Below are 26922 nucleotides of genomic sequence, written 5' to 3'. Positions count from 1 at the left end.
ATGACTTGTAGTTTTAAGCTGATTTGACTTAAAAACTTTAACTTACAAAAGGCAGCTGCTGAACTTAGCTTTTACAGTGAAATAATAAGTATTAATAAGCTGAATAAATAAGCTTTCAATTGATGTATGGTTTGTAAGGATAGATCAATATTTGGCTGATATACAGCTATTTGAAAATCTGGATTCTGAGGGTGCAAAAAATTGTAATATTGAGAAATATTGAGAAAATCACATTTTAAGTAGTCCAAATTGAGTTCTTAGCAATGCATATTACTAATCAGAATATCCTAATGATTTTTGGCATAAAATCGATCATTTTGACCCATACAATGGTTTTTTGGCTATTGCAAAAAAATAAATAAAAAAATAACCCATGCTACATAAATAATTTTGTATTCCAGGGTCACATATATTAAAATAAAGAGTATTAAATAAAAACAATAATTTTATAGTGCACTCTAAAAAAAATCAACACTAATATTTGCATTTTAATTTCTTTTTTATATGAATTTTTTATCATTTTCAAACCTGAAATCAGCAGGCTTTTATTTTGCCATTTTAAAAGGTGTAAATTAAAAGGGATATCAATATGTTGTCTAAATAAAGAGAGCACAATGAGATGCATTCGCAACGCATCGAATTTTAAAAAATAAAGCCTCTAGCTGATCCCCATTACTTCTTGATTGATTTTACACACACAGATGCACAAACAGCTAAACTAGAATATGGAAATTATTTTTAATGTACCATCTGATCACATTACAGAAAAGATATTCTTTCTCAGTATTTTTTTTTCTCAGATGTTCTTTCTCGGCATTTATACAAAAAAGACTTACAGTATGTTTTCTTGGGAAATCAATGAAAATGAAGTGAGTTTATGATCAAAACAAGAACAAACTTCTGCCAATGTCTGCTCAGAACTTTATTTAAAGGGAAAACAAGTTTTCATTCCCCACTTGTTTTAAACATAAACTCACTTAATTTTGTTAAGTTTTTCCAAATTCAAATTTAAATAATAATAATAATAATAAAAAACAACTTCATGTCACAGAATGTGTAGATATTTGTTTTGTAAAACAAGACAAATACTGACAGATATTAATTTTTTTGCAGTGCATGCTTTGACTTCAGGAATGTAAGAGTTTTTGCAATTTAAGAAATGTAAGACTTTGAATTGTAGAAGGGAAAATTAAGACTTTTTAAGATCTGCAGAAACCCTGCAATTGATCTATTTTTCAAAATAGTACTGAAATACTCAGCTCATAGAGAGCATAATATATTAGTCTTACAGTTACAGCATGAAATTTTAACCAATAATATTTTATAGCATACAGTCAAACTAAAAATTATTCAGACACCCGACATAATTATTTATATTTTTACTAGTGGGTGAAGGACGCTATAGTTCATTTATGTAAGTGAACAGTGACATATTATACCCAAAAATTCTTCCTACAGTGGACTACCAGTAAAACTGATACAAATTTGGGACCAAAGATTATTCAGACATTTTGACCTGACTGTTTGCTGAAGTGTTTTTTCTTTAAATGCTAATGCAACCTTTTAAACCGCAGACCATACAAAATTAAGCATTCCTTGGTCAGTAATGTGTAAATAATGTCATACTAACAGCTGTCTGAATTTTTGGTTGATTGTAATCCATTACAAACCTTTTTCTTATCTGACATTATCAAGATGAATTTGTTATAGTTCTTGTCATTTTTTAACCATTTTCTAAACTACAGCAAATAAACTGTGACAATGTGAAAAATGTTGAAGGTGTCTGAATACATTTTGGTTTGATACATTGGCTGTCTGTGCTGCTATTTTGTAGTCTTTCAGTTTGTAGTTTTGTGCAGTTACCATTTCCCCCTCATTAGTCCATGATTGTTCCCAAGTGCATTTTTTAGTCTATTATGGGTATCAGAAGTGAGCATCTCTATGCCCTACTTACTTCAATAGAGCAGGGCACTTGTGTGTCATAATGTAGCCATTTGGAATGCACCTGGCAAAGGAAGCAATGAAAGACAATGTAATTTCATCAGTATTCTCACCTGAAATGTTGCATAACAGTGCAGAGCAGCGTCCATTACACTATTAGCTGTTCATACCTATGTTTTATTATTGCTGTTACTATAAATATTGCAAATAAATACATTTTATGTTAAGTTCTATGCTCTGCTCTCAACTTGCAAGCTTGGTGTCTCTTGTTTGTACACTGCAGGTACTTGGATCTACTATTAAACACATTTATTGCCTATGAAACTCAATTAAAATCATATGAAATGCATGATGCAAATGTGTGTACTATATTACAAACACAACGATTGATGATTAATCAAGTAATTAAATTAAGGAAGCATGCTATTATCTGAACTAGGGCTGCCACTAACGACTATTTTTATATCGATTAATCTAAACAACTAATTTCCCACAAAAATAAATCAACAATTTTACTTAAGATCAATTAATTGCAGATGTTTATATGATGGTTATACCATTAAAATGGCATCCAGAAAAGTAATGGAAAAGAACTGAAACTGTAAAACTCAATTAATTAGACAGGCTTTTTGATAAAAAAAAAAAAACTAACAAAAATTCAAATGGATTTCATAAGGCCCTATAATTATAATTAGGCCTTTTTATGGTAATAAAATGTAGATGTAAGTTAACAAAAGCCTTTAAAATGACTTAAAATACATATATAATAGCACTGATGAAATAATAATTAGTTCAAATAAAAAAAATGGGTTTATTGGCAAAACTGTTGAGTGTATTATAAACAATAGAGCTAATGTTCATTACGCGTTACAACAAAACACTTCTGGTATTTTGCCGGTTAGTCGGCGCTGGCAAAATAAAATCGAGGATTTAAAAAAAAATCAGAATCAAGTGTTTTCGTGACGCATCATCAACGGCAACATTGGCGGCACTGAACCGAACAAATCTTACATATTTGATTATTGCTGCTGAAAATGGTCAATTATTGCCATGTTTTGGGCTGGACTAATCGATCAGACCAGGAAAAACATTTGGAGTACTATAGACTACCAAAAGTTACGACAAATTAAGGAGAAGAGTGCAAAAAACAGAGGAACAAAAGGCGTTTGGTTGGCAAAATTGAACCAGAATTTCCAGGGCAAAAATCTTGACAACATTCGTGTTTGTTCTTATCATTTCAGTACAGTTATGTAAAATATCAGGCTAAGATCTAATACTGCTAATAAGTATGTTTACCACCTATTAACCTTAGTTTGTCAAAATATTGTGCCCTTTCCTGCTTACTATACAATGCCAAAAAAGAACCTTTTTTTCTAAATGGTTGCATAAAGAACTTTTAACATCTTTCACAAAAGATTATTTTTGGTGAAAGAAGGTTCTTCCGATTATAAAAAAGTGAGAAAGAGGTGGTTCTTTAAAGACCCTTTGACTGAATGGTTCTTTGTGGAACCAAAAATGGTTCTTCTGTGACATCGCTGTGAAGAACCTGCAAGTGCAAGTCCTTCAACATATGTGACCCTGGACCACAAAACCAGTCTTAAGTCGCTGGGGTATATTAGTAGCAATAGCCAAAAATACATTGTATGGGTCAAAATTATTAATTTTTCTTTTATGCCAAAAATCATTAGGAAATTAAGCAAAGATCATGTTTCATGAAGATTTTTTGTAAAATTCCTACTGTAAATATATCAAAATGTAATTTTTGATTAGTAATATGCATTGTTAAGAACTTAATTTGGACAACTTTAAAGGTGATTTTCTCAGTATTTTGATTTTTTTGCACCCTCAGATTCCAGATTTTCAAATAGATGTATCTCGGCCGAATATTGTCCTATCCTAACAAACAATACACCAATAGAAAGCTTATTTATTGAGCTTTCATATGATGTATACATCTCAGTTTTGTAAAATTTAACCTTATGACTGGTTTTGTGGTCCAGGGTCACATATGATTTAGCAGCTTCCACACGTTTTTTTTTTTCATGGTTTAGAGAGTATAAATTAGCAGAACAACTTCTAGTACATTAACCAGGCAATCCTTGCTGTTGTTTGCATCCGGGTCGTGGAAAAGCAAATCGTGACTGAGCAAAAAAAAAAAAAAAAAAAAAAAAAGCAAACCCTTTAAAAATGCAAATATCGGTGTGGTCCAAAATTAAAAATGATGCCGATATGCCTTAATAAGACTAAAAAAACTCACATGTGCTCAGGGTGCGCTAGCGATAACATCATGTCAAACAACTTTTACTTTGATGCTGATTAGATTCACTTTTTTTGCATCACTGCATTTAATTTGAGAATGCAGGAATGATTCGTCCGGTGTGCCATAGATTCAAAGGTCCTAAACCCGTCCAGTCAGGCCTTTTATTTATTTGGGGGGCGCTGTAGGCCTACTTCTAATAAAAAATAAAAATAAAATACACAAATAATAGGAAGACAATTGCATTCCTTATTAAATAAAAGCAGTAATTAATGTCAAAAAAAGACGAGTCTGTTTTGATTTAATGGTCATAGGCTGCATCTGTTTGAAAAAAAAGTAGTGATTGGTTTTATTATAGTTATTTTCAAAGCTATTTTCAATGTGCACTCTTTATAAAAGAACTTTAATAATATTTATTTAGTTCTAATAAGAGCTCAGAGCTAACCGATATTAAAAACAATGTGTTTATATTCTCTGTACAGGACAGACTTGATGTTGTTTCCAAACAAAATGAATAATATGAAAAATATGTGACCCTGGACCATAAAACCAGTCATAAATAGCACAGGTGTGTTTGTAGCAATAGCCAAAAATACATTGTATGGGTCAAAATTATCGATTTTTTCTTTTATGCCAAAAAAATATTACTGTAAATATATCCAAACTTAATTTTTGATTAGTAATATGCATGGCTAAGAACTTCATTTGGACAACTTTAAAGGCGATTTTTTACCTTCCAGATTTTCAAATAGTTGTATCTCAGCCAAATATTGTCCCATCATTACAAACCACACATAAAAAAAGCTTATTTATTTAAGCTTATTTCAGCTTTTAGATAATGTAAAAATCTTAATTTCGAAAATATTGAGACCAATGACTGGTTTTGTGGTCCAGGGTCACCTATATAGGCCTCAACAACAAATAATAATATAAAATAAAAGTAAAAAAAAAAGGTGTTTATGTTCATTGTAAGGTATCAGAAAAATACCATACCAAACACACTGCATTCCAAAGGATCTGTTTGTTTGAGGATTTGTAAGGCATGTGAGATTGTAGTTGTATTAGCATATTTAAATACTTTAACAGCTTACTCAGACATATCCTCTTTTCTGATTTATTGCAATAGTAAACAATAACCGGGGTTAGAAAAACATGACCAGACATCCGTCTTTGACTAATCGGATGCTTTGCACACAGACCCCTGCAGACGAAGCCAAACTTTTGTTTAGACTTTAATCATATCTCAATGATCCTTTCATCCCAGAGCATCAAAGTCAGAGTGCCAACTACCAATTACACAAAACAACACAAAAAACACTCACCGACAGGAAATCAGTGCTGAAATCACAAGAGATGATCAGACTAAACAGTATTATCAGTGACACGTAATAATGGGTTTGACATTTAAAAGCTTTGACATAAAAAACAACATTACACTGGATTGTAAATTTGATAACATCTTAATAAAAAACTATTTAGCATTAAACATGTTATTATATGCACTTATTTGTATTATAAATATGCACCTAATCAATTATCATAATGCAGCACTATTACTGAAAATTCCTATTTTAAATGATACCTTAATGAGACAAAACAATCACTGTTGAAAACTACTGGAAAATGTATTTATAAATGTACTTTATATGTGACATTAACATGGATGAACAGATAGGCCAATGCACAACAATGTATACCTCCTTCATGTTGGCCAATGCAAAAAAGTCTCATTGGGTTTGTCAATGTTTTAGCTTCAGCTCAGTTTGGTGTCCAGCTTTATTTAAAATACTGCCATCATCTGGACGCTTCTGAGAATAACACACTTTCATTGCTAAGTGGTTGCAATCAAATTATTCTAGCTACATTTAAATAAACAAATCTTGTTGACTAACTTTAATTTTTTTTACTTAAATGCAGATAAAATAAATTGATTGCAACCACTTACTTTAATTTTTTTGTAAATTCAATGAATCATTTTTTCAGTGCATGTGGCAACTTACAAATGAGGACAGTAGAAGAAATCAAAACCAATAAAAGAGCAATAATATATAAGTGCTGTGACAAGTCTTGATTACTCAAACACAGCACAGATGGCAAGGTTTTTATTATAATAAATAAAAATAAAACAAGTCAAATGAATAGAAAAAGAATAGAGAAAGCTAGTGTTAGTGTCAGTACTTGACATCATGTACTTTTTCTTAAAAAAACCAAAAAAACAATTATACTTATTCAGCAAGGATATGTTAAACTGATAAAAAGAGTTAGAATTTATTTCTGTTTTAAATAAATGCTGTTCTTTTGAACTTTTTATTCATCAACGACTTCTAAAAAAAGTATCACAGTTTCTAAACAAATATTAAGCAGCACAACTGTTTTCAATATTGATAATAAAACAGCATATTAGAAGTATTTCTGAATTGCAAAGTCAAATAAAAAGAAAACAAGCAGATATAATAGAAAAGGTGTAGAGAAAGCTAATGTTAGAGGCTCCTTTTTCTTTTTAGAGAAAACAAGTAGATATCGAATAGAGAGTGCAAGTAAATAAAAACAAATAAAAAACAAATAGATACAATAGAATTAGAATAGAGAGTGCTAGAGTTAAAGGGTCAAATGAAGATGTGTTTTAGTCGTTTCTTGAAGATGTTTGGTATCAGTATCTGTCATCATGTACTTTTTTCTTAAAACAAAACAAACAATTATACTTATTCAGCAAGGATATGTTTAACTGATAAAAAGTGATAGTAAAGACTTATATTGTTAGAAAAGATTACTATTTTCAATAAATGCTGTTCTTTTGAACTTTTTATTCATCAACGACTTCTAAAAAAAGTATCTCAGGTTCCAAAAAATATTAAGCAGCACAACTGTTTTCAATATTGGTAATAAATCAGCATATTAGAAGTATTTCTGAATTGCAAAGTCAAATGAATAGAAAAAGAATAGAGAATGCTAGTGTTAGAGGGTCATTTTTTATAATAAATAAAAAGAAAACAAGCAGATATAATAGAAAAGGTATCGAGAAAGCTAATGTTAGAGGCTCCTTTTTCTTTTTAGAGAAAACAAGTAGATATCGAATAGAGAGTGCAAGTAAATAAAAACAAATAAAAAAACAAATAGATAAAATAGAATTAGTATAGAGAGTGCTAGAGTTATAGGGTCATTTTTTATAATAAATAAAAAGAAAACAAGCAGATACAATAGAAAAGGTATAGAGAAAGCTAATGTTAGAGGCTCCTTTTTCCTTTTAAAGAAAACAAGAAGTTAGATATCGAATGGAGAGTGCAAGTGTTAGAGGGTCAAGTGTTGTTGTTGTTCTTTAAATAAAAAACAAATAGATAAAATAATAGAATTAGAATAGAGAGTGCTAGAGTTAGAGGGTCAAATGATATTTTTAGCCATTTCTTGAAGATATAAGATATACACTGCTGTTCAAAAGTTTAGTATCAGTACCTGCATCATGTACTTTTTTCTTAAGAAAAAAAACATTATTGTCCAGGAAAAAGGCACACACTGACCTTTGTGACAACATGCCACAATAAAAATGGTATTTTATAGCCTATAGTAGTTTGGCATCCAACCAATACATTTGTCATTTTATTTAACCTACTTAATTTTAGTTTTATAAGCCCCTTACGAAAATAACCATGGTTTTATTATAGTAAAAGTGTAATACCAAGAAAGTTTCTCATTATTACGACAAAGTTTCGTTATTATGAGGACCTTTCTCATTATTACGATTCGGCTTATAATTATTATGAGATGTTAAGTCATTATAACAAGAAACTAAATCATTATTACGAGAAAGTTTCTCATTATTACGAGATTTATTTTTTCTGAATATTATGACTTTTTAACTCATTATTACGAGAACGTTTCTCGCTATTATGATAAAGTTTATAATTATGAGATGTTAAGTCATTATAGCAAGAAACTAAATCATTATTACGAGATTTATTTTTTCTGAAAATTAGTACTTTTTAACTCATTATTATGAGAAAGTTTCTAATTATTACGAGATTTATTTTTTTCTGAATATTATTACTTTTTAAATCATTATTACGAGAAAGTTTCTCATTATTACAAGATTATTATTTCTAAATATTTTTAATTTTTAAATCATTATTACGAGATTAATTTTTTCTGAAAATTAGTACTTTTTAACTAATTATTATGAGAAAGTTTCTAATTATTACGAAATAAATTTTTGTCTAAATATTATTACTTTTTAAATAATTATTTTGAGAAAGTTTCTCATTATTACGAGATTTATTTTTATTGAAAATGATTATTTTTTAGCTTATTATTACGAGATTTAGTTTTTCTGAAAATTATTACTTTTTAACTCATTATTACGAGAAAGTTTCTCGTTATTATGATAAAGTTTATAATTATGAGATGTTAAGTCATTATAACAAGAAACTAAATCATTATTACGAGATTTATTTTTTCTGAAAATTAGTACTTTTTAACTAATTATTATGAGAAAGTTTCTCGTTATATTGAGAAACTAAGTTATAATTATGAGAAAAAATTTCTCATTATTATGGTTACAAAATTCTATTTTTCTAAACTGTGGGCTTCCATAATAACAATAATAAGCTAAAATAAGCAAATTAAACCTAATTTTAACAAATCCAGATGTGGTTTCATCCTGAGGTGTTGCGTAAATTATAACTACACTTAGAAATGAATAAAAAATAGAAATAGACGGAAAGATTAATAAGAAGAGATAAGCAAATTAAGGCGAGACACTGCAGGCAAAAACAGTTTTTCATGCACCTGTCAAGTTTGAGATTCTGGGCTTTTTGGTTTTTCATGAAGTGTTTTTTCAGACTAGTGGTAAGAAAACATCCAGAAGACACTGTTAAGTGTTTCTTTTATAGCACTTTATCTATTTGTGTCAACAGATTTAAATTACAATCCATATTTTTAAATGCTGTTTTTTCAAAATTAGTTTTTTCTCCTACACTGAGCCATAAATCTCCACTTCAGTAGCACTGTAGCACACCAAACTTTACATTTTCATTCCTGTCTGTATCCTGAAGGTTTTTACAGAGGGATTTGTTCATATATAATTTAATTGATTTGATTAACATTTTATTCCTCCCAAAACTGTAAAAAAATATATATATAATGTATCGTTTTATGAATTATGGAGTGACAAATCGAGATACTCAAAATCCCCTCTGTAAAAACATTTGACTCTAATATGTTAAAAAATAAATAAAACAAGAATTTTTAAACTGACTTCATCCAGTGTTTCGACTTTTGTACTAGAAATGTATGCACATTAGCGCATATTTCATTAAATAGCTCATTTGCATATTAAAATATTTTATAAAACTTGTAATACAAAAAATGTTTGCAATTATCAATGTAACAAACAACTGAGTAAGTAAAATGATAGTTTTTAGTTATTTTTGTTTTACCCCATTCACCTGCAGTGTCTCGCCTAAAAAAATCCAGATGTACTTTCATCCCGAGGTGTTGGATAAATTATAACTACTCTTTAAAAATGTATAAAAAAATAGAAATAGGCAGAAACATTAATAAGAAGAGATAAGCAAATCAAACCTCATTTGAAAAAAATAAAAATAAATGTATAGTTTCATCTCGGATGATGTTGAATCTGCTGAGATGATGCTCAAGATGATTCTGCGGGCGTGGCGTGGTTTTGCGTACGCTTACGCTACGCTCTTGCGTGAGTCTGGCGTAGTTCCCTGCACGTCTCATCCTCTCGGCTGAGTCCTGCCCGGCGCTGTCCTCACGACTTTACCCAGGTAGGTTCAAATGTAAGACATTTATCCTGCAGTAAACTTAAAAGTCCAGAGGCCTAGCGTACTCACTGCGCGTGAATCTGTAGAGATTATAATGAGCGAGGTGGTGATGCAGTGCATCAATGTCGCTAGCAGGGCCTAAATCACTCGCTAATGCAACAACTAATGCATTAAATGCCCTTGCCGAATTTGTGAATGTGCCTCAAGTGTCTGTTAGCGTGACCAAACGTGCACGTGCAGTTTAATAACATTTATTCTGATGTCGTGAGCGCGCGCACGTACGACGCTGTCATTGTCTCACCGCGCAACAAGATGATCAGGCTGAAAAACCAAAGAAATACTGCAATAATGCATCAGTGGCATGAGTGGAAAGGTGATTCTGTGCTCATCTGTCCTCTATGTGGTCAGATAGTGGCCTAAACCTGCGCCATTGAGCTGTATGATGCAGTGATCCTCATCTGTTCATTCACGCGGAGATCAGCATTTGCATTGTGCTTTGCTATCTCTGCTGCTCACTCTCATCCAGTTCATTCTCTTAGAAATATTTGCATGCGTTATATATATAATATGTTTAAGAAACAGGCTAGATTGTTATATGGAAGTCCAGCATTTGGACATTTTGCATTGGCTTGTAACTGTTTCTGATTGGCTGCTGCTCTCTAGATACAAGATAATGTTGATTTTCCACATGCATGCTCTGTCAAAAGACTTTAAAGCTAAAGTAATGTCATTTAACTTTCTTGTTTTTGAAAATGCATTACGTTCCTCAGAGTTTTATATGATGCAGCTTATGATTTGCTGTGTGGAATCTCTGGCTAGTGTCTCATCTGTTCATGAGCGTGTCCTAGATGTGACCTCTGCTTGACCTTCTTCACCTCACGCCCCTTCTGTGTTTCAGACAATGGCTGTTCCTCCAACATATGTGGACCTGGGCAAGTCCGCCAGGGACATCTTCACCAAAGGATATGGTATGAATTCATCTGGTTTTATATCAGAGCTGCATACACAAACCTAAGCACACTTTGCTGCTTTTGCTTCCAGCCCTAAATGTACCAGTCAGTTCAGGAGCCAATCAACAGTGGCCTAAATGCCATGTGACTCACTCACTAAGTCAGTATTGAACAGTGTTGGGGGTAACGCAATTACGTAATAATATTACTTTTTCCAAGTAACTAGGAAAGTTATGCATTACTTTTTAATTGACGAGAATATCTGAGTTACTTTTTAAAATAAGTGACGCCAGTTACTTTTTCCTCCATTTATTGATTAAAAGCTCTCCTGTCCCCATGTTGAGAGAAATCGTGAGTAAGATGTTACTTTAGTTCTACAATAAATGTGAACATGCATTAATTCATCTCACTCACTAAAAAACAGACACTGTGTTCTTTATAGTTAGTGAAATTCAACTTAGAATATGACGCAAACCTGCAATAAATAAATGTTATTCCTTATGTATTTAATCCCATTTTATTAACCGATGTCTTTGCTGCCAACCTTTGATGATCCAATACATCCATACTAATAAGCAAAAATTACTCAAGATAATCTAATGCATTAAATGCCCTTGCTGCATTTGCATTGACATTTTTCTTCTGCGGTCTACTGCACAGACGTCAATTTACTTTTCTCTAAGCCTGAGGTTTTTGATGTAAAAAGGCTTTTACATTTGCCAAAAATATAACTTTTTATATAAAAAACCAAAAGCAAGCCCTGCCCAGATTTAAAAAGTAACACAAAAGTAACGTAACGCATTACTTTCCATAAAAAGTAAATATTCTCAATATTGTAATGCATGACTTTTAAAGTAACTTTCCCCAACACTGATATTGAATATGTTAGTGCCTTACTAGTTTATGAGCAGCTTTGGCTTCAGAACTATTTTCTGATTCATTTGTCCAATAGGGAAACATCCTGGTTAAAGTGTTAAAAGCCATTAGCCAAATCAACCAGATACAAGGCCAATCACAATGTTACACATGCAGATTTAAAGCAAAAAGACAAGACTGTGAACAGCTTTACTAAGGGAAAGAACTGCAATCCCATGAAGCATTGCAAAGGACATAAAAAAAAAAAATCAATAGCGAATTATTAAAATATTAAAGATGTTGATTATATGTGACCCTGAACCACAAAAACAATGTTAAGTAGCACAGATATATTTGTAGCAATAGCCAAAAATACATTGTATTGGTCAAAAATTATAAATTTTTCTTAGAATAAAGATATTCATGAAGATATTTTGTAAATTTCCTACTGTAAATATATCAAAACTTAATTTGATTCATAATATGCATTGCTAAGAACTTCATTTGGACAATTTTAAAGGCAATTTTCTCAATATTTTGATTTCTTTTTGCACCTTCAGATTCCAAATTTTCAAATATTGCCAAATATTGTCCTATTCTAACAAACTATACATCAATGAAATGTTCAATGAAGATATTTTGTCAATTTTCGACCGTAAATATATGAAAACTTAATTTTTGATTAATATGCATTGCTAAAAACTTTAAGGTGATTTTCTCAATATTTAGATTTTTTTGCACCCCCAGATTCCAGATTTTCAATTGGTTGTATCTCAGCCAAATATTGTCCTATACTATCAAACCATAGATCAATGTAAAGCTTATTCAGCTTTCAGATGATGTATAAATCTCAATAATAATAATAAAAAAAAATCACACTTATGACTGGTTTTGTGCTCCATGGTCACATATACAGTATATACCAGGGATCCTCAAATCTGGCCCACTAGATCCACTTTCCTAAAAAGATTATATATAACCCTAATCAAACACACCTGAGCATGCTAATCAGTGTCTTCAGGACCATTAGAAAATCATAGATAGGTGAGTTTGATCCAGGTTTGAGCTAAACTGTGAAGCGCATTGGCCCTCCAGGACAAGATTTGAGAAATAGGCAGATTATGCACATAGACAGGTTAGAAAGTGCAGGGAGACTCGATTACATCCTTTACAGTGCTTTATGGCAGTGGGTGGAGCTAAAGATTTATTTAGGTGTGATTTGTGGAGATTTTTTTTGGCAGAATCATGGGTAATGTATTTTTTTCCAACCAGGAATTCAGCTGGTAAACATTATTTAGAACATAAATTTAAATAATAAGTTTTAATGGGTTTGACACAAGCGAATACCATCGATTAACAATCCTTTAGCTGACAAGGTTTTTTTTTATGGTAAATTAAATGTTAATATTCATTAACAATGATCAATTCCCTTATGGAGAACACTGTTTGTAACAATAAGCCTCAAGTTTCGGATATTCAAATTTCAAAATTCAAATTTCAAATTTCAAAATTCAAATTTCAAAAATTAAAAATCAATTCCCCTATGGAGAAAGCGAATGAGATTTATTTTTCCTTGGGAACCCCAGTGCGTTCTATTAAAACTTGCTTCACACATAGAAAAGCTCAAGGCGGCTTCACACTAAAACTGCTTGAGACAGTGGTCTTCATGTTGTTTTTTGTTTGTTTGCTTGTGAGTGATGTTTGTCTGTGTCATTTTCAGGTTTTGGTCTTATCAAGTTGGACTTGAAAACGAGGTCAGAGAATGGATTGGTGAGTAGCCAGTGGATTTCAGTCATAGACATAATCAACAATGCTATTATTCTGCCAAACTTGATAAAATATTGATGTGATTTCTGTCCAAATGTCGATGGAATCATACAGCGGGACAAACACAGTAGAAACGCTGCGGATGTGAGGTTTTGAAACGCCAAAGTGTTTAATGTGTGCTTTTTTCTGGCCATGAAGAAGTTAAGAATCTGCTCTGAGGTCAATGCAATAAATTTGATTCTGTATAACAAGCTCTTGATGTGTTTAGATTCTTAAGGAAAAAATGTCTCCGCTAAAGCTGTAAGCTATACAGGAAAGCCTGTCAGCTGGTGCATTACTGTAATACTTAAGGTTAAAATTATCAACAAAGCTGAAATGTATTTGCTTTTTTTCAATAGAATAATTAACACTTAAAGGTATATACGAATATTTAAATTGCACATAAGGCAGTTTGTATATTTAATATGAAATCCATGAAATTAAAACTCTAAATTTGTTGTCATGAGAGATTTATTTAAGCATACGCATAAGCATAAATACATAATAGATAAAAGATATCACTAACAGGTTAATTAAAAATATGTTTAATATGTAATAGTGCATATCAGTGTTAGTTTTGTATTTTTGACATCTATTATATCATTTTTTTAATGGGTAATTATTTTGATGTTTTCTGTTTTAATCCTAATGTATTTGTTCTTTTTAATACCTATAATTTTCATTCGTTTTTATTTCTGTTTTTGCTGTTTTAGTTAAATGTAGTAAATAAAAATGAAAAGTACTGAAATCTTGTTCTGTTAAAGGTTCTTGAATTTTTTATTATTTCAGTCAATTTTAAGTTTTAGTTTTTGTTAACTATAGTAACTCTGATGCATATATCTAGCAAAATGCATCTTACTAGAGCATTAATTTTTTCTTGAAAATTTGAAAGCTTTGTTTCATATCAAAAGTGACAACACAAAGGTCATTGCAATTATTGAATAGCAGGTCCATCAACGGAAAACAGCATAGACTAAAAGATTGATCTTGGAATTTGGGAATCCATATAGTTGCATCAAAATGAAGATGGATTCATTGATATTGTCAGCTCAGCCCTATAAAAGATAATAATCCAAAACTGCATGATTACAATGGACAGAATGAATTTGTGGCTCTCAGAAGCAGATATTGACCATTACATGGACATGGAAGTGCTCCACGTTTTTTCATACTTGTTTGTACTAATTGACCCATGGATGTTTATCTTGGAAAAGCCTGTGTGTGCTGCAGTAGCGGATGTCCTCATCTAACTTCAGATATAATCCATATGCAGCAAAATCATTAGAGTCAACAAAATGTAATATTACAATGCATTTTATATAGTTTTAAATTAGATAAAAAAATAAACATGAATCATGGACATTTGATATTGAACCAAACTGAATTTTTTATGGCAGTTTGTTTTAAATTCTTAGACCGCAGATCTCCAGTTTGTAAGCGATGTTGGGGAAAGTTACTTTTAAAAGTAATGATTACAATATTGCGTTACTTCCTGAAAAGTAACTAATTATGTTACTTAGTTACTTTTTATGGAAAATAGTGCATTACATGACTTTTGTGTTAATTCTGCGTTACTTTTTAAATCTGGGCAGGGCTTGCTTGTTTGTTTTTAATATTAAAAGTTTGATTTCCAGCAAATGTAAAAGCACTTTCACACCAAAAAGTGAAATGAATAAGCCTAAGACTGAAGGAAAAAGGTTCAACACTCTCCAGCAACGAGAAAAATGAAGCACAAATGTTAGTTAATCCAAAGTAAGTTTTGCTTATTAGTATGATTGAATTGGATCAACAAAAGTCAGCAGCAAAGACATTGGTTCATAAGATGGGATTAAATACATAAAGGAAACAAAAAGTAACTGACGTTACTTTTTTGAAAAAGTGTTTTAGTTTTTGTTAACTATAATAACTCTGATGCATATATCTAGCAAAATGCATCTTTCTACAGCTATTTTTTTTATTTTATTTGACAAAGTCGAAAGTGACAAAACACAAAGTTGATTGTGATTATTGAATGGCAGGTGCTACAAATAATGTTGAATTTCTGTCCTTCAACGGAAAACAGCATACACTAAAAGATTGATCTTGGAAAAATGAAGCACAAATGTTAGTTAATCTAAAGTAAGTTTTGCTTATTAGTATGGTTGAATTGGATCAACATTGGTTAATAAAATGGGATTAAACACATAAAGGAAACAATTATTTTCTTGTAAATGAAAAAGTAATGCGTTACTTTACTAGTTACTTGAAAAAAAGATTATGTAACTCGTGTTACTTGTAATGTGTTACTCCCAACACTGTTTGTAACAATAAGCCTCAAGTTTCGGATATTCAAAAATATAGGTTTGAATTTCAAAAGTTTGAATTTCAAAAGTTTGAATTTCAAAAGTTTGAATTTCAAAAGTTTGAATTTCAAAAGTTTGAATTTCAAAAGTTTGAATTTCAAAAGTTTGAATTTCAAAAGTTTGAATTTCAAAAGTTTGAATTTCAAAAGTTTGAATTTCAAAAGTTCGAATTTCAAAAGTTCGAATTTCAAAAGTTCGAATTTCAAAAGTTCGAATTTCAAAAGTTCGAATTTCAAAAGTTCAAACATTCAAATTTCAAAATTCTGAAATTGGTACAGAAAGTGGGTCAGAGGTCAGGCTTCTGGCTTAAACAGGGAAGAGGGTCTTGGAGGAGTAAAATGTCTTCGCCATTTAGAATTTCAGTAGTTCTCAGCGAGTGACACATTTGTTTTCCTGCTGCTGTAGGAGTTCAAGAGCTCCGGCTCGGCTAACACAGAGACCAGCAAGGTTGCAGGAACACTGGAGACCAAGTACAAGTGGGCAGAACATGGCCTGACGTTCACCGAGAAGTGGAACACCGACAACACTCTGGGAACAGAGATCACTCTGGAGGATCAGGTACGAGACACAGAAAACCCTCTACATTTTGCATATGAATTACATTATTGTTATTTAACATAATGCTGCTTTTTTTCCCCCTCTCAGCTGGCTAAAGGGCTGAAGTTGACATTTGATTCCTCCTTCTCTCCGAACACTGGGTATGTCTGTTAATTAATTGCACAGCGCTAGTTAAACAAGCACATGGAAATAAAGTGGTGAATTAATGCTACAGTGCCTCGCAAAAGTATTCATACCCCTTGATTTTTTTTCACATTTTGTATGTTAAACTGCTTTAAATTAGTTTTTCCCCACATCAGTTTACACTCCATACACCATAATAATGACAAAGCAAAAACCAGATTTGCAAATTTTACAAATTTATTAAAAATAAAACACTGAAATAAGCACATTGCATAAGTATTCATACCCTTAACTCAGTACATAGTTGAAGCACCTTTACAGCCTCAAGTCTTTTTGGGTCTGATGTGACAAGCTTTGCACATCTGCATTTGGCAATTATCTGCCATTCTTTGCCTCACCTTTTCACCTCTCAAGCTCTGTCAGCTTGGATGGGGGCTGCCAGACATTTTCTAGAGTCCTAGTTGTTCCAATCGTCTTCCATTATGGAGAATGCTTCTGTCAACCTTCAATGCAGCAGATTTGTTTCTGAACTTTTCCCTAGATCATTGCCTTAACGCAAGTCTGTCACTGAGCTCTACAGGCAGTTACCTTGGTTTTTGCTCTGATATGCATTTTCAGCTGTTAGACGTTTTCTGAGAGGTGTGTGTCTTTCTAAATCAGACTCATTCCAATGAATTTGCCACAGTTTAACTCCACTCCAAGTGTAGGAACATCTAGAAGCAATATGAATGCTCCTGAGCTAAATTTCGAGTGTCCCAGAAAAGGGTATGAATACTTATGCAACGGGATCTATTCAGTTTTTTTATTTCTAATAAATTTACTTTGTCATTATAGTGTATGAGATGTGGAAAAAAGTAATTTAAAGCAGTTTAACATGATGCTGCAACAAAACATGGAAAAAAATGAAGGGGTATGAATACTTTTGCAAGGCGCTGTATATCAGTTGATGACAGACTTGCAATCAGTGTTGTGTTTTTTCCACACAAACTCAGCTTAGTTTCCTCTAACATTTCACTAAATTCTCTCCTAACTTTCCATAGCAAGAAGAGTGGAAAGATCAAGAGCAGCTACCAGCGTGAGCACATCAACCTGGGCTGTGACGTAGACTATGACATTAATGGCACTGCGGTTCATGGAGCTGCGGTCGTGGGCTTTGAGGGTTGGCTGGCCGGATACCAGATGACTTTTGAGGCTGGGAGGAACCGGGTCACCCAGAGCAACTTTGCTGTGGGCTACAAGACCGACGAGTTTCAGCTCCACACAAATGTGTAGGTACCATATCGTCAGATCTACATTAGTGAGTCTGTTGTGTGTCTCCAGCAGTCTCAAGGTTAGAAAGGTGGGTTATTTATATGTACGTTTATTCCCTGGCGATTGGATTTGTCAAGGGCTTTGCAGCGGGAAGTGGGACGGTGATGTCTGGTGCTTGTTTAGATCAATGAAGCTCAAATCTTAAGGATTGAGTTAGTTGTGTGCAGTTGTGTTTAGGCCTTTATATATAACGAAGACTCAATACAACCTTTTTACTGAAAAATATGCAGTTAAAAATTGGCATGTTTTTTAACCTCTTAACAGTCAGCAGGACACCTACATTTACTTCACCATATTACAAATAAATCCTAATCGTGACAAACTATGTATCGTTGAGTAAAGGTCTAAGACTCTTTTTTTTTTTTTTTTTTTTTTTTTAACAAATTGTGTAGGAAAAATACTAGATTAATTTGTGACAAGAGTGTACCTCAAAAATCTACATCATAATAGGAGATCTGGCCTTTGTCACAGAAACACTTTCTTTGTTGGCTTTTTTTCCCTATGCCTAAGAAATCAATTGAAAACTTAAAATCCCTAAATTCATCCTTTGAAAACCTTTTTAAAATCAGACATTGCATTACCATGGGAAATGTACATCAAAATCATATTACAAAATGTTTTTGTTCATGAATTATAAAAATTTAAGTTGGGAGTGCAGTTTCGCCGTCTATGTTAAAAAATGGGAGTGACAGTTAAATAATCAGATTAATTAAAGCAATAATCAACAGGTTTATCTTTTAGCAAAATAGTTTTATTGCAGTTTTTTCTTAGACTATAAAACATTTGATATAGTTTTTGGTAGAAACACCAAGTAAGACATTTTTTATGAAATGGTATGTTTTTTGTAAAAATACTGCAGTCTTTATTTTATTACAATACAATTTTTTTTTTACATTGAATGCAGGGTTAAACCTTCCATAAATTAAGCCCTTAAAATGTCTTTGCTTAAAATGTTGTATGTACTGCAAAAAATTAGTATTTTTTTAAGTTGTTTTTTTTTTTTTTACCAATACAAATATCTAAACAATCTGAAAAACATCTCCAAATTTCCTGTTTAAATCAGAATCTTGACCTTTGACCCACTTTCTGTACAATCAGAATTTTTGAATTTTTAAAATGTTTAAATTTTAAATTCTTGAATTTTGAATTTTTGAATTTCAGAATTTTGTGTTCTTTAAGATTACTGTTAAAAACTTGATACTTGCAGTCTGAGAATTCAAAATAAAAAAAATATTTTAAAAATACACAAATTGCCATAAAAACATCCCACTTTTATTTCAGAAGCAAACTGATGATATAAAGTCTTGTATTAGGTGAATTTATGCTTAAAACAAGAACAAATATTTGTCAGTGGGGTTTGAAAATGTCATCATAAAACCTGCAGAAACTCTGTATATGTTTTCCGTTTTGAGGATCTTAGTTGATTGGAACATGATAGTTGAAATATCTTTTGGAATAGAAATATAGTCAAAATGATTAAGTGAAATTCATTGTTTAAAACAAACGATCACCGAGTTGATGAATTGCAGTGTACTTAATGCATTTCAGTACATTTTATTAATAGAAACATGTGTCTTGATGTGTTTTCAAATCGCAGGAATGATGGAACAGAATTCGGTGGCTCCATTTACCAAAAAGTGAATGATAATCTGGAGACGGCGGTCAACCTGGCCTGGACCGCCGGCAACAGCAACACCCGCTTTGGCATCGCTGCCAAGTATCAGATTGATGCTGATGCTTCCTTCTCGGTATGTGTAGTTTTTGTTCATGCTATTTTCTCACTGATCAAGGCAGTCATTTTGGCACCTCCAGGCATAATAATGTAATCTGTAAAAATCCCCCTTACTAAAGGGATGGTTAACCTTACTTGTGTGCATGTGTTGATGAATAGCATGCTTCCACAGCATGATGTAGCTTAGTGTCATGCAAACAAAATTGAAACAAAAAATTAAAATGTGAGGGCAAAAAATGCTCCTTTTTGCTAATATTAAATAAGTTTAGTTAAAATTCTGAGTTATATTTTAGAGCAAAAACATCAAATATTGACATGATTGACATTCTATGACTGTTTCAGCTCAGCTGGTATATGCTGAGGTTTGGCTCAAAATGCATGTAATGCACAGGAATGAGATTCAGATTGCAACATTTAGGGTTCATATAAGCAGAAGTTTCAGAATCTGAAATTGGATTGGATTTATTTTGATTAGCAAATCCATGCAAACATACAGTACAGAGAAGGTGTGTCCAAACTTTTGGTGTGTACGGTATATTTTTCTGTTTATTAAAGTTTTTACTCTACATCTTTGCAGTTTTCAGTGGGTTAGTGATATTTTTTAAATATATATAAATTAATAAATAAATATTTTTTTAAATGGGTTTTTATACAAAAACTGCTTTTATGTAAAATTCACTTTATAAAAGACCCACATTTCTAACTTTAATTCATGGGGATAACATGGATAATTTCACATGGTTTAGTGTAAGATTTTTGCCCATCTTTTGGAAAATCCAGCTTTAAAAGTAAAAAGAACAACTACAAATAACTTTTACCAGTAGGTGGCTGCAGAGCTCCACTATTTGCTATTTGCTATTTAACCACCTGAAAGATATTGTTTCACAAGTTTTTTTTCAGTTGAATTCATATCTACAGTACAGACCAAAAGTTTGGGCACAGCTGAATGAGAAGTCTGTACTGTATCTAGTGTGAATGTAGCCTACAAATGACAAGAGCTTGGATGAGATGCTTTGAAGCATGTTCAGTTTGGGAAAAAATGGCTGAAATCCAGTGAGTTTTGCAGTCAAACGCATTTTGTCTGTCTTTACAGGCCAAAGTGAATAATTCTAGCCTCGTCGGCCTGGGATATACTCAAACCTTGAAGCCTGGTAAGTATCTGAAGATGTGAATCTGGTACACCGAGTTTATCAAACCTGTTCCAAATGACTATGCCTCTGCTTCAGAATGGCCACTATCCTGCAGAGTTTAGTTTCAGTCCTAATTAAACCCACCTGATCCAGCTCATCACAGTTTCATGGATTGCTAGAAGCTTTTTGCTTGAAACAATCAAAGTAGTCTGCAAATGGGGTAAGAAAAATAATCCTGTTTTCCGTTTGAAATAAGATTTTTTTCTTACCCCATTGGCAGATTAGTTAGTAGTTCTAAACAAAAACTCACTTAATTTTGACTCGTTTTTTTCTGAAAACAAGACAATAATTTTTACTTGTTTAGAAAATCCTTCTTGATTTAAGAATTTGTAGATATTTTGGCTGGAAACGACAAAAAAATCGAAGTAAGAAAAGCATTTTTTGCAGTGTAATCCAGATACATTTGGGTTTTCGTCCACATTGAGACAGTTTTTGTCCTGCTTTTTGAAGATGCTTTTCAAGTGGATACATTTGAAAAATTTGACAAAAGTGTTAAATGATAAAGCATGTTGAGTCATGACATATTGTAAATATCTGTGGTTGTATCTGCGTTGTAGTGCCTGATTTTCACATTACATTTCTGGTCATTTAGTTTTTTTTTTTTTGCTTATCAAGGCTACATTTATTTACTTTTTGGTTAATAAAAGTGTCAGAAGAACAGCATTCAGTCAAAATGGAAATCTTTTGTAACAATTGAAGTCTTTACTATCAAAGAACCCTAAAACAGCATTGCTTTATAACACTGATAATAAATCAATATATTGGAATAAGTTGCAGTGCTTGCAGTTGTTTAGACCTTTATATAACTCAGCTGAACGTTTTAATGAAAAACATGCAGTACAAAAATGTTTTTTTTTTTAGTAATCACATTAATTAAAGCAATAATCAACAGATTTACCTTTTAACAAAATGGTTTTATTGCAGTTTTTTCTTACGCTAAACAAACATTTGATATCCAATTTGGTAAAAACGTCAAGTAAGACGTTGAATTAAACATGCTTTTTTAATGAAATGGTATGCTTTTGCGAAAATACGGCAATCTTTATTTTAATTCAATACATAAAATAGTTTTTACACTGTATGCAGGGTTTGTGCAGGTCTTAATTAAACCTTTCATAAATTAATGACTTAAAATGTATTGGCATTAAATGTTGTATGCACTGCAAAATGAGTATGAGTATATTTCTAAGTCATTGTCTTCCCCCCCCCCAATACAAATATCTAAACGTCCTGAAAAACATTCCCAACACACTCTTTCCTGTTTATACCAGAAGCTTGAATTCTGACCCACTTTCTGTACAATCAGAATTTTTGAATATTTGAATCTTGAAATTTTGAATTTGGTGTTCCAAATTTCTTCTATTCTTCTAATCAGCTATTTTAAAAATACACATCTATAAGATAGCCATAAAACATCCTACTTTTATTTCAGATGCAAACTGACGATATGAAGTCTTGTATTAAGTGAATTAATGTTAGAGTTTATGCTATAAATTAACAAATATTTGTCAGTGGAGTGAAAATGTCATCATAAAATCTGCAGAAACCCTGTGTATGTTTTTCGTTTTGAGGATCTTAGTTGATTGGAACATTAGCATAATTTTGATTAACATAGTTTTTAGAATTTAGAAATTTTGACATTTTTGGATTTTTTTTTTTTTTTTTTTGAATTTTTGAATTCTTGAATTTTGAAATTAGAATTTTGAAATTTTGAATTTGGTGTTCCAAATTTCTTCTTGAAGTTGTTTAGAACGTATTATTGTTAAAAAAATATTATTGTTAAAAGCTGGATACTTGCAGTCTAAGAATTCAAAACAAAAAAATCAGCTATTTTAAAAATACATATCTATAAGATAGCCATAAAACATCCTACTTTTATTTCAGATGCAAACTGACGATATGAAGTCTTGTATTAAGTGAATTAATGTTAGAGTTTATGCTATAAATGAACAAATATTTGTCAGTGGAGTGAAAATGTCATCATAAAATCTGCAGAAACCCTGTGTATGTTTTTTGTTTTGAGGATATTAGTTGATTGGAACATTAGCATAATTTTGATTAACATAGTTTTTAGAATTTAGAGTTTTTGACATTTTGAATTTTTGGATTATTTGATTTTTATTTTTGACATTTTTGAATTTTTGACATTTTGGATTTTGAATTCTTGAATTTTGAAATTTGAAATTTTGAATTTGGTGTTCCAGATTTCTTCTTGAAGTTGTTTAAAACGTATTATTGTTAAAAAATATTATTGTTAAAAGCTGGATACTTGCAGTCTAAGAATTCAAAACAAAAAAATCAGCTATTTTAAAAATACATATCTATAAGATAGCCATAAAACATCCTACTTTTATTTCAGATGCAAACTGACGATATGAAGTCTTGTATTAAGTGAATTAATGTTAGAGTTTATGCTATAAATTAACAAATATTTGTCAGTGGAGTGAAAATGTCATCATAAAATCTGCAGAAACCCTGTGTATGTTTTTTGTTTTGAGGATCTTAGTTGATTGGAACATAAGCATAATTTTGATTAACATAGTTCTTAGAATTTAGAATTTTTGACATTTTGGATTTTTGAATTCTTGAATTTTGAAATTAGAATTTTGAAATTTTGAATTTGGTGTTCCAAATTTCTTCTTGAAGTTGTTTAAAACTTATTATTGTAAAAAAATATTATTGTTAAAAGCTGGATACTTGCAGTCTTCAAAACAAAAAAATCAGCTATTTTTAAAATACACATCTATAAAATTGCCAGAAATTTCTGAAGGATCGTGTGACTGAAGGTTGGAGAAAATATGCTAAAAATTCTGCTTTAATCTCAGGAATAAATTACAGTTTATCATATTTACCATACAAAACAGCTGTTTTAAATTGCAATAATATTTCACAATATTACTGTTTCTTGTAACTGGTTATTTTTGATCAAATAAATACAGCCTTGAGCATAAGAGACTACTCTAAAAAGAAAACACGGAAAAACATGCTAATCCTAAAAACTGTTTACAGTAGGCAGTCTTGGTTGTAATCATTCTCTTTCTAACTTGTTCCCCCTCTTCATTCGTTTCAGGTATTAAGCTGACCCTTTCTGCTCTTCTGGATGGGAAGAACATTAACGCGGGTGGCCACAAACTGGGTTTGGGTCTGGAGTTTGAGGCATAGAAAGCTGAGGAATGCAATAATCCTGACTTTTGTTTCTTTTTCTTTTTTAAATATCCTACCCTCACACACCTTGTTTCTCTTAGATGCCCTGGCCAAGGAAGCGCACTACACTCGGTCAAATAATGCATTAGTGAGGCTCACTTCTTCAGAGGGTGCAGCGATATTTAGCATATTTACTAGGTCACACAGAGCGAAAGAAGAGCATTTGCAGTTATAAATGGCTTGAAAAATGTATTTTCACTACACTCAACGTTATTTATTAAAGTGTTGGACATGACAATATTTTACAGATGTTTCCTTTTTGGGAAGGGGAGGCTTTGGGTAGAAATAGAGACGTTTACATCAGACAATGCTAATATTGCACTGCAAAATATGCTTTTCTATCTTAGATTTTTTGTCTTGTTTCCAGCCAAAATATCTACAAATTTTTAAATCAAGAAGGATTTTCTAGACAAGTAAAAATCATTGTCTTGTTTTCAGCAAAAAAAGTCAAAATTAAGTGCATTTTTGCTTGAAACAAGCAAAATAATCTGCCAGTGGGGTAAGAAAAATAATCTTGTTTTCTGTTTGAAATAAGATTTTTTTTCTTACCCCATTGGCAGATTATTTTGCTTTTTCTAAGCCTAAACTCACTTAATTTTGACCTGTTTTTTAATAAAACAAGAAAATAATTTTTACTTGTCTAGAAAATCCTTCTTGATTTAAGAATTTGTAGATATTTTGGCTGGAAACAAGACAAAAAATCTAAGATAGAAAAGCACATTTTGCAGTGTAGGTCACAACATTCCTGATCTACGGATTTCACCCCAACAAAGCTTAAAGGAAGGGACCCGTATGTAACAGATGACACTCAGAGGGCTGCTGTAGGAGCCTGTCACGTCTTTAGTTGTAGACACCAGACTTTTGGGTGCGTTTCGTGTTTCTGTCTCGTCTGTGTGAGTGAAACCAAATGTGTATCTTGTCCATTATTGTTTTATCGCTGCATACTGCCTGTACCTTTGGCAACTCTTTCAGCTCTCTCTGAACAAAAGGAGATTGGAAACGAGCTTCTGGCGTATCGGGGAGAGCATAAAAGATATGGATAGGTGGATGTAGTCTTCCGTTTTTAAATGTAGGATTAGAATACTGTGGATTTAGCAGTATGGATACTTTCAGTTGAATAAAACATTTCAACCTGGACCACACTATTTGACTGTGCAGTTTGGTTTCTTACTTTGAAAGTCTTTTTGCATATAACTACTAGTGTTTTTCTTCTTAAATGTGTAGGTTTAACTTTTAGAAACAATTTGAAGTATATCCACAAAGACTTTGGTATAGCTTGCAGTGTGCCTTTTTCTTCTTTCTTTTTTTGGCAATGCAAGATGTATACAGTGTACGGAAAATATGGACACAAAGAAGTCTCCTCTTTTCACAAAAATATCATTATGTAAATATATGAGATGTATTATTAAAATATAATTATGATTGAGAGCACAAAAAGCTATATAAACCAAATTAATATCCATTGTATTAATACCACTGATGAAACAATGCTGAGATTTTATGCTTTAACCCCTTTGGTGTTCTTTGTGCATTTTTGACCAATTTTAGTTTTTGTTATTTAATTTTTTTATTTATTTCATCTCAATGTTACGAAACTTAGGGTAAAGGTTTTGGCACTATGCAAAATCATAGACATTTGGTTTTAAAAGGTTAAATGGTCCTTAAGTAGTCACAATCTGTCTTCATGTACAATTTGAAAATAATATTTTTCTAATTATTGTTTTATGAAAATAGTTATGTTTTATTTTATTGACATATAAATATGTTAATAAAAATGTTTATTGTTATAAAAAAATACAAAAATTACATATTTTATTTATATATACCTATATATACATACATACATGCATACATTTATTATTATTATTATTATAAAGTCAGTGCTCCAAAACATTCAAGATTCATTGGAAAATGTCATTTTCAGGTCTGTGCTAAAAAAAGTTGTAATAAATGGATAATAACTACTACCATAAAATCCCCTAAAAATACTTAGTATTAAACATTATTGAACTAAAATACGGTATATGTGAACCTGACCCAGAAAACCTGTATTAAGTAGCAATAACCAACAATTAAAATGATCGATTTTTCCTTTATGCCAAAAATCATTAGGCTATTAAGTACAGATCATGTTCCATGAAGATATTTTGTAAATTTCCTACCGTAAATATATCAAAAATTTATTTATGATTAGTTATAAGAACTTGATTTGGACAACTTTAAAGGTGATTTCCTCAGTATTTAGATTTTTTTTGCACCCTCAGATTCCAGATTTTCAAATAGTTGTATCTCAGCTAAATATGGTCCTATCTAAACGAACCATACATCAATAGAAAGTTTATTTATTCAGATTTTTTTGATGTATAAATATCAATTTCATAAAATTGACCCTTATGACTGGTTTTGTGGTCCAGGGTCACATATAGTACATTCATTTCATGTGAGGAGCACCAGAGGGCTAAACAAAAAAACAATATACAGAATTCAGTTCCTTTAAGGGGAGACACTGCAGGCAAAAACAGTTTTTCGTGCACCTGTCAAGTTTGAGATTTTAGGTTAAGTGTTTTTTCATACTAGTGGAAAGAAAACATCCAGAAAGACACTGTTAAGTGTTTCCTTTATAGTATGTTATCTATTTGTGTCAATAGATTTCAATTACATATACAATTACAAATACATATTTTTAAAGGCTGTTTTCTCAAAATGAGTTTTTCTCCTACACTGAGCCATAAATCTCCACTTCAGTAGCACTTACACACACCAAACTTGACATTTTTATTCCTGTCTATATCCTGAAGGTTTTTACAGAGGGATTTGTTCATATGTAATTTGCTTGATTTTATACAACACATACAACATAAAATATATTGTTTTCT

At 31.5% G+C, this 26922-nt stretch overlaps 1 protein-coding gene across 1 annotated transcript; it reads left to right on the top strand.

Moving 5' to 3' along the window:
• Positions 1-9904: 9904 nt before the first annotated feature.
• Positions 9905-25191, top strand: LOC141292206 (non-selective voltage-gated ion channel VDAC1). Its single transcript, XM_073824165.1, has 9 exons — positions 9905-9978; positions 10874-10943; positions 13501-13550; positions 16334-16486; positions 16574-16626; positions 17650-17877; positions 19518-19668; positions 20746-20803; positions 23913-25191. The coding sequence occupies exons 2-9, from the start codon at positions 10877-10879 to the stop codon at positions 24002-24004; spliced, it is 852 nt and encodes a 283-aa protein (XP_073680266.1). The 5' UTR covers positions 9905-9978; positions 10874-10876; the 3' UTR covers positions 24005-25191.
• The last annotated feature ends 1731 nt before the right edge of the window (positions 25192-26922 follow it).

The sequence above is a fragment of the Garra rufa genome, chromosome 19 (genome assembly GCF_049309525.1).
Source record: "Garra rufa chromosome 19, GarRuf1.0, whole genome shotgun sequence".
Lineage (NCBI taxonomy): Eukaryota > Metazoa > Chordata > Actinopteri > Cypriniformes > Cyprinidae > Garra > Garra rufa.
This window is presented reverse-complemented; position numbering and strand designations above follow the sequence as displayed.

Excerpts from the sequence above, each read along its gene's own strand:
- LOC141292206 (XM_073824165.1), top strand. The coding sequence starts at position 10,877 with ATGGCTGTTCCTCCAACATATGTGGACCTGGGCAAGTCCGCCAGGGAC. Across the intron at positions 10,944-13,500 it reads CATCTTCACCAAAGGATATG|GTTTTGGTCTTATCAAGTTG; the intron begins GTATGAATTCAT and ends TGTCATTTTCAG. Across the intron at positions 20,804-23,912 it reads TACTCAAACCTTGAAGCCTG|GTATTAAGCTGACCCTTTCT; the intron begins GTAAGTATCTGA and ends CATTCGTTTCAG.